This window comes from Haliotis asinina, chromosome 7 (genome assembly GCF_037392515.1).
Source record: "Haliotis asinina isolate JCU_RB_2024 chromosome 7, JCU_Hal_asi_v2, whole genome shotgun sequence".
Lineage (NCBI taxonomy): Eukaryota > Metazoa > Mollusca > Gastropoda > Lepetellida > Haliotidae > Haliotis > Haliotis asinina.
This window is the reverse complement of record NC_090286.1, coordinates 39,357,561-39,373,815: the sequence shown is the minus strand read 5'-3', so window position 1 is coordinate 39,373,815 and position 16,255 is coordinate 39,357,561. Positions and strand designations below refer to the sequence as shown.

The window sequence follows — 16,255 nt, the reverse complement described above, 5'->3', positions numbered from 1 at the left end:
ACCGCCATCACAGTCTTCACGAATAGTGTTTCAAAGTAACAGGACATTGTGCCCTGTAAGTTTCAGATGTCTGTCCGACCCACTGAAAGTTCACAGGACCCATAGAATAAAATTAAACACACATTTCAGATTTAGCATTTCTCATAACTGGCATTGAAATTAGTAATATTATATGATGACAAACATTATAAACATAGATTTATAAACAGTAAACAAGTGTCATGAGCCACAAATAACAACTTCAGACAAAGTCATTGTGATGTATTCAGTCACTGGGGCCAGCAGGTTAAGGACTTCTGTCTGACTGTTGGCAAATCTGCCAGATTTGTCAGAGGGTCAGACACTACTTGTCATCACTGCCATCATACATACTACTGATCCCAATTTGATGTCTTGAAAACTAAATGTGACCTGTGTCTAGGAAACTGATATGTATTCTTCCTTATGACAGTCTTTCTGTACTGATGACTGGTGATGTATCATCCCCACCTGAAAAAATCCACATGGTGTCAGCATCTTAAAATACAACTCCAGTCAGTGCCTTTGGTACTACCCTGGAAACCCTGAGTGGTCTGCCAAGATGGAGGAAGGTCCATCATATCAAAGGATGTTGAAAGATGTTATGGACAATTAAGATGATGAAACGATGCCTGGGCAGTTGAGTTCAGTCAACTGCATCATTGTGTCTTGGACTACGGCGGCTGTCACTATAAAACCCTTCATTGGTCAAGATTGGTACAAGCAGCCACACACCTAGATTATTTGACATTGTTTTTATTTTTTACCATGTTGACAGTTAATTTATCACAATGACCATAGACCACATTACTTTCAAAGTAAGTCTGCATATTATCCAATCTTTCCATTTTTGCAAATCATGTTTTGACAAATAATACCCTACCCCTTATAACTTGGGTAAATGCACTCCTTTTAAACAAAGTCATGAATATTTGATTCTAATGATCAGAATAATGAACATAATTCATGAAGGGATAAGGTTCAACTCCCCATCAACGCAAGTGAATTGTAACAATCCTACCAACTATAAACAGAAGCAAGCAAATAACCTAGCTCTTACAGCATTTGGCATGGACCTCCTCCTGTTGGATATGCCTAAGGTACAAAGGATACAGTCTGACAAGAAAGTTATGCAGGGAACATTTCCTTGTTCTAATCAGGAGCCTTTAGGATCATGGCATGTCTGCTTTATGTGTCTCAAGAACTTACAGAATGATGCGATGCTGTCAGACCTTAATATAGAGTGGGTGTGGTGTAACTAATTTAGTCTGGACCACACAATCCATTGATCAACAGCATGAGCACAGATATCCACAAATGGGAGCCAATGACATGTCGACTAAGTCAGCATGTCTGACAGCCCAATCCACAAGCATGGGTTACTGACGATCAATTCTAACACGGATCTTCATGGGTCCAAACCTTATTAGACAAACCAGTTAGAACATTATCGCAGAACTTTAGAGCACATTTATATGCTGCCCTGTATCTTCGTATCGGAATCAAATGACTTCATATTCACACATAAAATAACACAAACACAACCTTTCATGACAATTTTATTATTTATATTATCCAGCAACAAGAACAACTAGAACATACTGTGGACACAGAAGTGAAACAATTTATGCAGTAGATCTTGTGCCTGTAATTTTAATTATTCTTGTTGCAAACTATCACAGACATGACGCAAATGGAATGGACGTTGTAGAAGTAAAATCATAAAATATTCTTCAAAAAGTTGTGACCTTGGACAAAACTGGTTTTGCTTTTCATAAGTCATAAATATCAAAGGTAACCTTGAAAATTGTAGAGGGTTAGAAATAACTTTCACATTTCAAATACATTACTAGATTTAATGTAAATATAATGATAAACTGAAATAATTTCTCGTAAGGTCAGACAATTATTTTTTATTTTATGGATTTTTTACCTCATAAATCCAAAAGGAACATTGGAGAAAAATGTAAAAAAAGTCATCTATCAAAGTGATATTCCTTTTAAATAGTAAAAGTATTTTACTTTTCGCAATTTATGAAGTGTGTATCGGGCATAAAATGGATCTGTAAAACAAGAAATAAAATTCTGGGAAAAGGAAAGGCAAAGGAATATATTTTTGCCCCTATCACACTGTTTCCGAACAAGTGAAATATGCCACATGGTTTTGATTATGCACCAGTTCACAAGATATCAAAAGTGAGGCCAAGAGAGTCTCTGATGTATGACAACACACTAACCGAATCGGTGAACCATTTGTTACACCATGTTCCTCGGAGTTTATTGACATCACGCTGTAGAATCTTATGTACAATTTATTTACGCAGTTGGTGCAAGTTTGCTAAATATAAATATATTATTCTGGACGGAAAATAACACAAGACAACAAAACGGATAAGCATGACAACTAAGATATAATGCAATTTTCAGACTCGTTTCTTTTAAGATCTGATTTACCACAAGACATTGCTGATAACAATGTAATGTTTCAATTTCAACATATTGCGGAATATGTCCTACCATCTACCCCAATGCCGCTATGAAGGCACATTAATTCCTAATTCACACAAAAATGTACTGGTATGTACATTCTTACATAGGAGAAGTCCACTGAAATGAGGGTGAAATAACGTGTGATTTCTATCTGGCTGCTCACTTGAACATACTCTACTGTGTAGATATTCAAACAATAAGTTACTACTATTCTCTGAACTGCCTAATTAAGTACTAGATCCAGATTATGATTTTGTGTCTCACAAAGACCATGATTTAGAGAGGTTACCTCACATCCTGGATTGTATCATTACAGATGAAAAGTAAATGTGTCTCTGTCTGTCCCACACAATGAGACTTAAAACACCATAAAATGATAAATTATTGAATTCTTGTTTTCATGTGCCCTATCGCCAAACACCCAACCCACATTCTTTTATTGTTTAAAAAAAAATTGGTCAATTAATTTACATCCTCTTCTTTTGCCCCACCATCAAACACCCCACCCACATTCTTTTATTTGTTCTGAGTAATCACAAAGAAAATTACTGTGTGTTCCTTCATTTCTTTAGTTCATGAAACACACAATATGTGGAGACAACATTCAAGTTTCATCTACTAAGATGTGTCCACAGTAAATGAACACAGATGCCTTGTTTGTCCCAGACAAATATACACAAACAATGAAAAGTCTCCTAAGGATTTATAGAAAAAGTGGATAAAGTTCTAATGAATGGTTAAATGTGACCTCATTTATGATATTTGGAGTCACAAAAACACAATGTGGTACGTGGTGTGAATGCTGTATCAACAAACAGTTGTCAAAAATAGGGGTTGAGGGCCTTTGATGTTCGTATCAACGAATAGTTGTCAAGGGTCTTTGATGTTTGCTGCTGCTGAGTCAGCATCTTGTCATCTCCTTACTTGTATTATGATATCAGTGTTAAGAAAAGGGCCCCTTGACTCCAACCCTTAATTTTGAGCACTGTCATACATATGCTTCATTTGTGGGAAGTGTTACATTATCTGACAATGGTCTCCTGACAGCGGACAATCCATTCTGCCTTCTCGTCGCGTGGTATCAAGTGATGACCAATCTGGCAACACAGAAAAGAGGCATATAAACATAAGTGTCCAAATCATTGTTATAAACATACCATTGCAAGATCTAGCATTCATACTGGATGTTTAATTTAAAAACTTAATTTACACCACATTGTTTTCTCCAGATATTTGAGTACTGAATTCAAGAAACTAATGAGACATATCCTACAAACAGCAGTCCTGTAGGTAAGAATTTAATAGAAATGGTACTGTTGGTAAAAAAGAAATAAATTAGGACCAGGTCTACTTGGAAAATGATAAAATAAAAGATAAAAAAACAACTATGCAATCCTTAGGAAGGTTGTAACATTCAAATTTTGGAGAAACAGTTAAACTTTCAACATCAAATTTCCATTAGCAAGGACACTTAAAGCCAGACAGTCACTTACCACAGTCGTGTTGGATGGCACAGTCAGAGTGTAGTTTAGATCTCGCTGGTTGCTGACAACATTCTTACTTCTACTACAGTCCAGCTGGATCCTTACCTTGCTGTAAGACTGGTGATAAACACAGAAAACCATATCAGGTATAGATCTGTACCTTACTACAAGTGTGTCAGTTTCAAATATGTGCCCTTTAAATTTAAGTATGCTAATAAGAAGAACTGTTATTATCGGTATTCCTCTTCAATCTTGTTTATGTCATTTCATGATTAGGACTAGTAATTCAGAAAGTCTGCCTCTTCCTTTGTTGAGACTGATAACATCACGCTGAATAACATAATCTTAATTTGATTGTTGCTTTATGCCACACTCAGTGATATTCCAGCTATATGGCTGTGGTCTGTAAAAAATCCATTCTGGACCAGACAATCCAGTAATGAACTTCAAGAGCATTGATGGGATGCAGTGACGTGTTAACCAAGCCAACGAGCCTGACCACCCGATCCTCACGGTCATCTCTTACAACAAGCATGGATTGCTGAAGACCAAATCTAAACTACATATTAGAAAACATTTCCCAAAACATTCTGTTTGCATTGCAATTTGCATCAATTTACATCATAAATCATTTTATAAGAAAATTCATCAAACAGCTGTTGTATAATACTTCACTGAAAACGTTTCCTACGTTCTAATTAAAGGGACCATTAACTATTCTCATAAAACCCAAAGTATGGCACTGGATTTTTTAACCTGCACTTGTTGTCATGGTAATGGTTATATCATCATTAATATTCATAAAATAAATAATCAGCAAACTTAAAAGGTAAATAACTTGGATATAATTCAGGTACCACTGATTGCAATAATGTAACAAATGAATATGAACATGAACACTGAAGTTTAAATGCTAGTTTCATTTGGACCCTTTAAAGGTAGAAGATGGTAAGACTTACCTGGTTCTCCACAAGGACTGTTGCTCTGGCATCCCCTATGTAAGTGTAGATGCTGAGGTCTTTCATGCCTTTCACTTTGAATGCTTCACCCTAGAACCATAAAAGCACATGTTACAGAGAATGAGTTTAGTTTTACCTCGCTCTCAGCAATATTCCAGCTATATGGCGGTGGTCTGTAAATAATCGAGTCCAGACAATCCAGTGATCAACAGTATGAGCATCGATCTGCGTAATTGGGAACCGATGACATGTGCCAACCAAGTCAGCGAACCTTACCATCCGATCCCAGTAGCCTCTTACGACAAGCAAAGTCGCCTTTTATAGCAAGCATGGATTGCTGAAGGCCTATCCTACCCCGGACCTCCACAGGTTAGCAAGTGTTATAGAAGCAACATCACACAACTACATCTAATTTCATCACCCAGTAGGTTTAAACATGCAAGATTCATTATCAATAAATTCTTTTGGCTTTAAACAGTTTTGTTTTCATACAGGTATGAAATTACTGAGAAGTACTCATTTCTTTCCTGTAACCATGGTAAACTTTGTTACAGCTTATACAAAAGCAGTCTGAAGCTGAGTTTGGCTACCATAATTTGTGTTGGATGAGATTGACATGTGTAAAAAACGCTAGATGTTTTACCTTGGCTATGACAGTATCACAGATTGCATCCTCTAACACAGCCTGGGGCTCTAGTCCCGCCACCTCCAGCTTGGTTTTTCGACAGTCCTCAGCGTAGACGTCAAGCTTGAAGGGACAAGCCTGTGAACAGGATTACATGTATCATACAATATGAACAACCTTATCTCTACACCACAGGTAAAAATGTCTTGCACAAGTGCCAAAGGACACTCATCATTTTAATTTACTTGATGTTCCAATGAGGAGACATACATTACATCCATACTCATGGAAACAAATAAGGGAACACATGAAAATACAAGTGTTCCTTTATGCCTCTCCAGGTTTCTTCACAAGGTATGTATTGCACTGTGGGTGAAATTCTGGAAATAAAGAAACACTGGTACTTTTATTTTCTCTTATTTGTTTCCATGAGTATATTTTCAAACTCATTAAACATCATCTGCCCTTTACTTTCATATAATGCAGCAAGAATTTAGAGTTAGCTTCTTAGTCATCAAGGTGATTGCACTGTTTTACATTTCTGATTCCATGGGTTTCTTTCATGAATCCTACGTTGTGTTTTATGTCTAAAATAATTTCATATTCCATCCTGTTGTGTTTGTTCAGCTTTCTAGAGCAGAAGTACACTTTTCACAGATTTTTCACATCTTCAGGAAGTAGATCTGTTGAAAAGGTAATTTCTAAGCAAGCTTTCAGGCATTGGGAACATACTTTGACAGACTTACTCTGGTTGTTAGTGTGCCTTTATGACTCCAAAGTAAGCAATTTCAAAATCTAGAAATACTAGATGCTTTTGGTTATTTTAATGCCTGTGAACTGCACCTGATTTAACACAAGGTTCTTATTGAAGCCCATGCTGGTCAGAGTGACCCAGAGGTCATCTGTGTCTCCATCATTGTCTTCAGCTTCCATCTGGTTAAGGTGGAGGAATCCAGTCTTCGTGATCTCACCATTCTCCAGTTCTATGTTGCCTGGAATGTATAATCAACAGGTGTTTTCATTTCAAGATTATGAAATACATGACGTGTTGTGAAGTGGTTGTATGGTTCATGATTCTTAAAAATGTGGGTTAGAATTGGTCTATAGCTTGGTCTACCAATGCTTGATGTGAGAAGCATCTACCAAGATTGAGAGGATAGATTTGATGACTTGTTTGACACATGCCATCATATCCTCAAAGTGTAGAATGATGCTCATGCTGTGGATCACTGGATTTTCTGGTCCAGATTTGATTATTTCAAGTTGGAATATTGCTTAGTCAGCATAAAAGAACAATCAATCAATAATAGTTATCTGCTCACTCTCAATATCAAGTAGAAGTGTATAGTCATTCAGACCCACAGCCCCTGCCAGCCACAACATAACACACCCTTACTCCCATATTTCACCAGCTCTTTCACTCACACAGACAGCCAAACATGCAGCCATTCAGACACCCACCCTCCGCTCCATCCACACATCAACATGACCACTCACTCACCCACAACCGACTAGTGTGTGAAATGCTTTCCAAATTTTGCTGGCAAGTCGGGCTAGCTATGCCTGAGAGTTACTAGCCCCTAAAATAATTCACAAGTTTGAATGTTGACACATGCAGAGTTACTAGCCCCTAAAATAATTCACAAGTTTGAATGTTGACACATGCAGAGTTACTAGCCCTAAAATAATTCACAAGTTTGAATGTTGACACATGCAGAGTTACTAGCCCCTAAAATAATTCACAAGTTTGAATGTTGACACATGCAGAGTTACTAGCCCCTAAAATAATTCACAAGTTTGAATGTTGACACATGCAGGGTTTCATAATTAACACTTTTATCAGGCCATAATCTGGCATGATTTTAAAGTGTATTATAACTTAAGAAGTTAAAGAAAGGAATAGTGACATATTTATATATACACGACCCCATGAATATTCTCAAGCACGTCGGACCAGTGACTGTGACTATTTCGCACACTGCTTACACTGCTACTTTTGTAATGCATCTCCTCACCCTCAACCACATCCCACTCATCATCAGCGACTTCTTCTCCGCTGGTGCGGATGTTGTACCAGTTGAAGTCCTCTCGGCTCAACAGTCCATTGCCATCCAAGTCGGCCATGTCAAAGATATCCTCCAGGGCTTTCCTACAGTTATGGCTCATATGAAAGTTTGCTTGAAACGACCAATTTATGTGACAAAATGTTCCAGTTAAGTGTTTATTCTGTACATTATGTCAAAATGCTTCATGCTTTTACAGTAATATGTATATTTATTCACTTCTGCTACAAACGCAATAAAAAATTTACTTAGTTACATGTACTTATAATATAAATTATAATTATTTTTCAAATCTCAAATGATATTCATAACATTTTTGTCAGCATCATCAAAAGGATTTTCTTACTTGAACTGCTTAGAGAGGACAATCTTCTCGTCCTTGTCCTGTTTGATGAGCTTCACATCCTTTGTCTCCCTGCCAGCGCTGCGCTCATAAAGTCGGCAGCCAGTTGTGAAGGGAACCAGTTTGTACTTCCCCGCAGGTAGGTCACACCGCACACAGTATCTCTGGATAATACAGGTGGTTTGTATGACAGACAATGTCTCACCATTTAACGTAATATCCAGAATGTTTTGATGACACAACATTTTAGTAAACATTGTCCATGGTTTGGTATCAAGATAAAACAAGAGGATAGTATCCAGTTTCTATATTCTGGATAAAAAAGCTGAAGTGTCCTCACTTACTAATGATATGTGAAATCATTAGTATTTCACCACCATATAGCTGGAACATTGCTAAGTGTGATGTTTCATCAGTGCCTCATATTACTTCCAATACAGCACCATCTTCTGGCATGAGAGAATAAAGCTTACATACAACTATCAGACATGCATTGTTGTCTTTGTTGAGAGCTTCATGGATCACAAGATATTTGACAAACACTGGTAACAAGAATAGTGCATATTATAACTGCATGGTGAAAGTGTAAATGGTTGCTTGTACAAGTCCACACTAACACCTATAGACCCCAATACGATACCATACAACAGTTTACCATGTGCATCCACATCACTAACTTTGAGCCACTCAGTCCTTGTTCTAATCCCTTATGGCAGGGGAATAACAAGTACCATCTTAAAATTCTTTTTACTGCCAACGTTCCACTCTCCAGGCAGACAATCTATCTACTAGACCACGCTAGCAGAGTCCTGTCTCCTATGCACCAGTGAAACACATTCATGAACTCACCCCCTTGCTGTCTCGCTGCTCTGTAAAGGTGACAACTTTGTGGCTGCTGCTCCCTTCACGCAGGACATAGACGGCAGTGTCCACGGGGCCATCATCCGTGAAACCTGGGGGAGACATGGTCATCGGTATTGTTTATTTGATCCTTTACACTGCTGTCAGCAATATTCAAGCTATATCTTCGTCATGCCTAAGTAACCCAGTCTTGAACAGACAAACCACTGATTGACATCTCATAATACTGTTAGGTTTTATAGAGCTGCTGGTGTTTGGCAATGATGAAAGAAACTAAAAGACAACTGTTAATCTCTTTAAGGTCCGTACTTGCCCAAACACTTAAAAGAACAAGTGCATTGGCTTTCAATTTTTGGAGATCAATGACAGATAATTGTCCATTGTAACATTATCTCTCTTCAAAATCAGACAGGATCACCTTGACCTTGCTATCTTGAAACTCAAACATTTCTGGATGGTGCCAATATACAACAACAGACATCAGAACATGTGAAAGTATTCTATCACCCCTGTAAGATGCCATGAAATAGTGGATAGATTGACCTTGACCTACCACTATCTCCAATCTTGTTTGGTTGCATGGTGATGAAGACATTGGTGTCATCTGCTAGATGTAGTGTGTACTGGTGACTGATTATTTGACCTCCTTCATCAGCATCAATAAAGAAGCAGCCCTTGGAACTGATATGAGTCCAATCCTGGAAGAGCATGAAAGCGTTGAATTTCATATCATGCATGACTGAGTTGGTTGGCCTAGTTGATAGGCCATTGTTATGGAGATCCTAATACGTATAAAATAAGACTTCAAAGTCACTGTAGTGACTGCAATACTGCCACAGTCCTGTTGCACTAAACCTACCAACTGCAAGCCTGTTTAGACAAAATGGGACAGACCATGACGTCTGTGGGATTAGCTACCATTGTACCCATGATATTTCAACCAATACTTCAGGACATGGCACCTACCCTGAAGTCTAGTGGGCTCAGATACCCTGGTACCCATCATAGTCCATACCACAGGCACTAACCTAGGGTTTGGGATATCCATCACGAGTGAACTAGAGAAACTGGTACCTACCCTGAGGTTGGAGGGTTCAGACACCTTGGCACTCCTGGACCCAACTGGAGTTCGGACCTTGTCTTTCTTCACCCTAGGAGACGGCTTGGGCATGTCATCTGAAACACAATATATCCTGACTTTTAAACATGTACACTTAGCAGAAAGTGCTCATGTCTACAGCTTACCTTGTGCAGCTCCATACACTATTCCAATCAATTAGTAAATCAATCAGCTAACATTAGTCTTGATAAAGATAATCTTTATTTATGAATCAAAATTAACAAACACCTCATCATGACATGGACTCTTTTTCACACATGGTGACCTAATAATTTGAAACAAAAATAGATTTGTTTTCACAATTTTCATGGGAATAGCAAATACCCATACTCGTAAAGCAAACAAAAAGAGATCCAAAAATGCTGCAGTTAAACCTTTGAAAAAAAGCTTTGGGATGTCCCATCTGGGAGCATAAAGCAAACGGTGCTTTTACTGAAACATGGCCAGCAACAAAGAAGCAAACTCATGGAATCTTTATCAAACTGACCACATTTGAATGTATCAAAATGGTAACAAAAGTGAACATTAATCTACACCTGAAGGGCCTTTTTACAACACAGAGGCACTGTGGCTCACCTATAAACTTACCAAAGTTGCTACAAATCTACATTTCAAAATTGAATCGTCAAATCAAATTAAATACCATTCCTTACAAAAAAGTTAAATGTTAACACTGACTTTGAGTGTGACATGCACATTGTTAATGCATTGTCTGATAAATATTACTGATGTATAATAGCCTAACTAAGCCCATATTTCAATGGTACAGATCTAGAAATGTCCAGAAATTACATGCTCCTTGTAGATCATAATAGATAAACATATTTTGATGACCTAACTGAAATTCCTTTTGTTAATATGATAAATGTCATATTTGAAATACTTCAACCAATTCTATGAGTATTTTCAGAAGAATAAGGCCTAACAAGAGATATTTACATCAGTGAAGCACCATCAACTAGTGCACCGGGTTTATGAGAAAGTGAGCAAGGAACACCAAAAATGGAATTCCTAGGGAATCAAACCTGGGCCTTCAGTTTGACAAGGCAATGCTTTAACCACCAGGCCATCCAATACGTCCTATCATACAGTGAACATGAACAGAGCTTTGTTTATTTTAAAACACTCTGATTCCCTTGATTCCGGGAATTAGAGGATCAATGCAGCCATTTAGTAAAATGTTAGAAACAACACACACAAACTAAACATGTTAAAGGGAGAAAATCATTCTTAGGACATTTCTATAAGGTGTCTTATAACACTGTTAAGAACTTCCTATATACAAACAGCTGATTTTGGCACACTGGAAGTTTTTCAGTCATCAACAAATTCTTCACGCAGAAGTATTTGTTGAAATTGTGATTTAAACCAGAATTGCAAAACAGTTATGGAACTTCCCATTCCCATTTTTTGATAAACCAAACCACCCTATTCAATCTATTCCATCAAATTGTACACTTGAGTGATCCCCAGACATTTAACATGTGATTCCAACATACCAATTATGAATCTTGAAATATAACAAAATTCTGAAATAAACAATTCTACTTTACCAAACTTCTGGTGGAATCATGACTACATAAAGTTGATGTACTATACCAAACATGAAACATCTAGACTCAAACAACATGAGTTTTTATCAATTATTACTGGGAGAGGTTTCGTTTTTGCTTCATACCTTTGGTAATGTTACTGCAGGACTTGTCTTTAACTGATTACATCAGAATTGCTCATAAAACCTTCTAATGATACATGGATCATGTTATCATGAATTACTGTGAATTTACAATTCAATGAAAGGAATAAGACTATGGTATTTTCTTACACTAACATTCAAATGGACATACTACCTGTTGGAACAGTGTAAGAAGGATTTTTACTAACAAAGAAACTTCAGCGTACCAATTAAAAGGCATTATTTCAGTTTGAATTTTATACATTCATTCTTGTTCAGTATATGAATATCAATGACTCATATTAATGTCAACAACAACAGAATTTTTAAACATTCTTTTCTCAAGAAAATTTATGTACTTTTATGAAGGAAAATGTCAGATTACAGATTCTTTTATGTGTACATATACTTCATTATATGCTGCACCTTTGCTGCTCTTCAAAATCTGATTTCAGAGTAACAGTACTTTACTATGCAAACTAATGGAGGTCATCGCTCATTTACCGCCCATTACTCTTGAAAGAATATGGGTGTATCATAAAAACTTCTTTTTTTTTAAAAATTCACAGAGTCTGTTTAATATGAAGTTGTAATAAAATTCTGAAAATTTCAAACAGATTGGTGATTTCGACTTATCCAATATTCTCCATTTTGCATGATTTTCATGAAGCAGTGGTTAAATCCCTTCCAGAAAAAACAACAACACATCTCCAACTGTGGACATGAAAGATGTGAGGTGAAAAACTGATTTAAGACGGCGGCCACATAAAGAACATGATGACTTACACAAAGAAACTTCATTGTCTTTGCTTCAAAGTGTAAACCAAAATGATGAGCACATGAACTGGTCCTTCAAAGTGGTTTTATCTTAGTATCAAGTGATGATGTTATATGAAAGTTAATACTTTTGTGAGCTATTCTCAGTGTCTGTGGGATCTATGGATGTTTGATTGATGGACTGAAACTGTATCAAACTATAAACATTCATGGTTTAAACATCAGTTCTTTACAAGTCAATGTCACCATGGGTTAATACACACATTTACTTACAATCCATAAACCTATGACAAAAGTGATAATTTTTTCAACACTACTAGGAAAATCATGGTACAAAAAGGGGAAAGCAGGACCAAGCAGCATTTCAACAAACAATCAGTTTTCAAGAGAATGCTACGCCATCCCAACAGGTGCTTGTGAGAACCAAGGTGGACAACAAGGTGCAAGCTCAAAGCAAACAAAGCAAAGTGAAACTTTCATGTACCAATGCTAATTAATGATGACCTTGATCCAGTTCGGCCAACTGAAAATTGACAGAATAGTGAACATGCAAGTATAGTATTTGTGAAGAGTTGTAAAGAGGTATTTGTGAAAATGAACATGTTTCAGAAGAGTCTGTTATTGAAGTAGCAGCAAACTTGATAAATACAGACAGGATCTTGTAGCTATATTACAGAAAATATATTAATGAAGTTAGTAGAGGCACTGTTTTCATTTCGTATGAGGACAAACAGTGCCCAATCATTCAAGGCAGACAAGATCAAATTTATATACAGAATGTGTGAGTGAGTGTGTTTTTATGCTGCTTTTAGCAATATCCCTGCCATACCACAGCGGGGAACGTCAGAACTGAGAATTATACATTGTACCCATGAGGGGAATGAAACCTGGGTCTTTGGCCTGAGGAGCAGAACACTATATTACATTAAAAAACTCCATGCAAGTATCTGTATAGACCTTGTTAGCAGCATTATCACTTGTAAGATTGTTTATTGTTTAAGAACACACCCATCAATATTTTAGCTATATGATGAAAGTCTGTAAATAACTGAGCCTGAATCACATAATCCACTGATTGATTTAATGAACAATGATCCATCAATTTACTTAGACCCATTTTCACACCAAGCACACATTCCTGGAGACCTGTGCGCTGTTGTACACACAACCTTAGCACTAAGACTACCTAACAGCACCTGGAGACATGGGGCTCTTTTGAAAAAGCAGCTTTTACTTTGGTTAACCTTAGCTCCCATACTTTAACACTGCACTCAGTGACTTGTGAAAGGATGTCATGTTCCAACCTAGGCTTACGAACTGCGTCTTTGGGGTTCACAGTTCTTATTGTGCATCTATTACTATTAGCAGAAAGAATCATGCACCGGATATATGAATGATGGCTTATACATGGATGTCTGATTTGCCCATGACATTTAAATTCCAACACATTCATCATTACTGCACCTCTAACAAGTGATATCAACATGCTATATTTGGACGCCAATGACACCAGCACCCAGGAAAACTCCCCCTGATGATTTAACACTAGGCAAATATCTACCATAACCTTATCATATGAATTATAATCTTGTTTCTTCTTCCAATGTCATGTTTCTTCGACAGCATTTTGGTTTGTAATATGTACATTGAGGCTTATGCACTCACTTTATTGATACAGTAAAAGACTTATAATTCCTTACAATTTGCTGAAATCGATAATTGTAATTTCGAGGTGAACAGCTTCCAAACAGATACATTGAAATCTGTTGCAAACTGGCCTCAATCACAAGCTGCATAATAGGATACTGGTAAAGAGTGTTCCAAAGGGCATAACTTGAAATAAATTTTGGCATGAGAGGGCACAAGTGTCGGTTTAATACAATCTAGCATTAATTCATTCAAACTTCGTAATTTTATATTGTAATCTCAATATGTAAATTTGTTTTTGAATAAATTTTATGGTGACAGTTAATATCAATGAGAGAAATGTAAAATTGATTTTTAGAGACGCGTGGCTTGTCAGTGTGCCTTTAATGCTGAAAACAAAGTTTCTAGAGATCCTGCATGAGAGATTTAATGGTTTCTTAGTGAGGAGGGGAGTTTTCCTGCAGTGGCGCAGTCAGAGAGCAGCTGCCCAAAGGTGATCATTTGTGAGTATACAAGAATCAAATTGTTTCAACAACACAAAAAGAGTAAAGATTTGATTAACATCATTGCCAAGACACAGGACAACCAAACAACACAAAAAGGAGAACTGTCATACCTGAACGCAGTGAATGTGACAGGCCTTGACCTTCAGCTGAAATGTAGTGGCAGAGTTGTGTGACCGAGAGCATAAACTTTGTAGTGTTTAGAAGTCATTATTTAAACAGTCACTTCAAAAGCAATGATAAAATATCTGACAGAAGTGAAATTTCACATAACATTCTTACAAATAACAGAAAAAGACTGTTTGATACCACACACAGCAATATTCCAGTTATATGACAGCATTCTAAATCCAATCCGCACAAGACTATCCAGTGATTGATATCATGAGATTTGATCTACAACACTGTGATATCATGGCACGACCTTCAGGTCCAAACAGTCATCCCTTCTGATAGGTTGCTGATAGCCCTTTTGGACCCAGAATCCTTGCAGGACCACAGCATGTGAGAAATGGATAAAACATCATCAAAAACTTATGTTATGTTAATTTACCCTCTGAACAAGGTGAAACGAATGTTCGTAAAAGTAGTTCACAAACATTTAAATAGTGGATACTCTTGGAACATCTGAAGTACTGCCTGGATATATATCAGGTGTAGCAAAGGTTGCTCAGCCTGTAGATGTTTACTACAAAAATCTAGTAGTAAAGATCACTCACAATTGCAAAGTTGTGTACTGCAGTACCCAACTGATATTCTGTGTTCTTTAACTTCTTTTTAGTAGTATATAAAATCCAATAGGTTTGCCAAATGGCTTTCCAAATACTGCAGGTAAGGGAGCAGTCATTGCTACATTCACCTACTGCAGTTACATAACTCTTCCATCTGCATTGCTCTTTGGCGGGACAAATCACTCAACTACATGTAACCTCCAAAAGGTGAGGTAAATCATCCTTCAGATACCAAAAGGTCCCGAGCAGTCTACTATGTCTAATGTTACTGGTAAAATAAAGAGCTCTTAAAATGGACAGCAACAGGATAAGTCAAAGCAAAGCCCTAATTAAGAATGTCAAAGCATTCAGAACCACTCACATGGAATGGCATGAGTCAGTGAAACTAGCTCTTGAGATAGGATTCAGGTGAATTTGGAGTGCTGCATAAATATGTTCAAACAGCACAGAAAATGTGAGAAATTATTGCTGTGTTCTTCAAATGTGGCAAATGTCCAGTGGTATTACTGTAAAACAATATATTCCTCACGGCAAAGCAAGAAACATTAAACCTCCATAGAAACAGCAAAGAGCACTCTTAAATATCACAGAAATAGATTTACATTTGCCATCAATTAGGTGCAAAAAAACCCTCTTCAAATGTCAGCGGTACAGGCTACAACCTCGAATATACAAATATACACAGCACAGAGCCATCAGTTTCAAACTATACATACAAACTATACAATGAAGCCTCAGTGTATACAAACCATGGTCATACACACCGTCTACCAATAGTCACAGATTCTATGGACAGTGTAATTCAAGGTACACATGAAGACAACCACAACCTCCATAAGAGCAAATAATAGGCATAATGAAAGCAACTATGTCAATATAATAATAGATGTTAAATTTGGGGTTAAACTTTCCAAAGGTTACACCTCAGGTTCCATCCAGGATTTAAACTCCCAGAGTCA

At 37.1% G+C, this 16,255-nt stretch overlaps 1 protein-coding gene across 11 annotated transcripts in view; it reads right to left on the bottom strand.

The window, feature by feature from the left end:
* Positions 1–1,564: 1,564 nt before the first annotated feature.
* The window catches only part of LOC137291391 (EF-hand calcium-binding domain-containing protein 7-like), a 32,936-nt gene continuing 18,245 nt past the window's right edge, over positions 1,565–16,255 (bottom strand). For 5 of the 11 annotated variants that reach the window (XM_067822711.1, XM_067822718.1, XM_067822722.1 and 2 more), the window contains 12 exons: positions 14,679–14,714; positions 12,900–12,938; positions 9,922–10,019; positions 9,397–9,541; positions 8,832–8,935; positions 7,986–8,146; positions 7,592–7,725; positions 6,420–6,568; positions 5,595–5,714; positions 4,952–5,041; positions 4,002–4,109; positions 1,565–3,605 (listed from right to left, as the gene is read on the bottom strand). In XM_067822711.1, coding sequence (XP_067678812.1) covers positions 3,531–3,605; positions 4,002–4,109; positions 4,952–5,041; positions 5,595–5,714; positions 6,420–6,568; positions 7,592–7,725; positions 7,986–8,146; positions 8,832–8,935; positions 9,397–9,541; positions 9,922–10,019; positions 12,900–12,938; positions 14,679–14,714 — 1,259 coding nt within the window. In that variant the 3' untranslated portion in view covers positions 1,565–3,530. The remainder of the gene's footprint in view (positions 3,606–4,001; positions 4,110–4,951; positions 5,042–5,594; positions 5,715–6,419; positions 6,569–7,591; positions 7,726–7,985; positions 8,147–8,831; positions 8,936–9,396; positions 9,542–9,921; positions 10,020–12,899; positions 12,939–14,678; positions 14,715–16,255) is intronic. The other 6 variants (XM_067822715.1, XM_067822720.1, XM_067822712.1 and 3 more) reach the window with 2 other exon arrangements.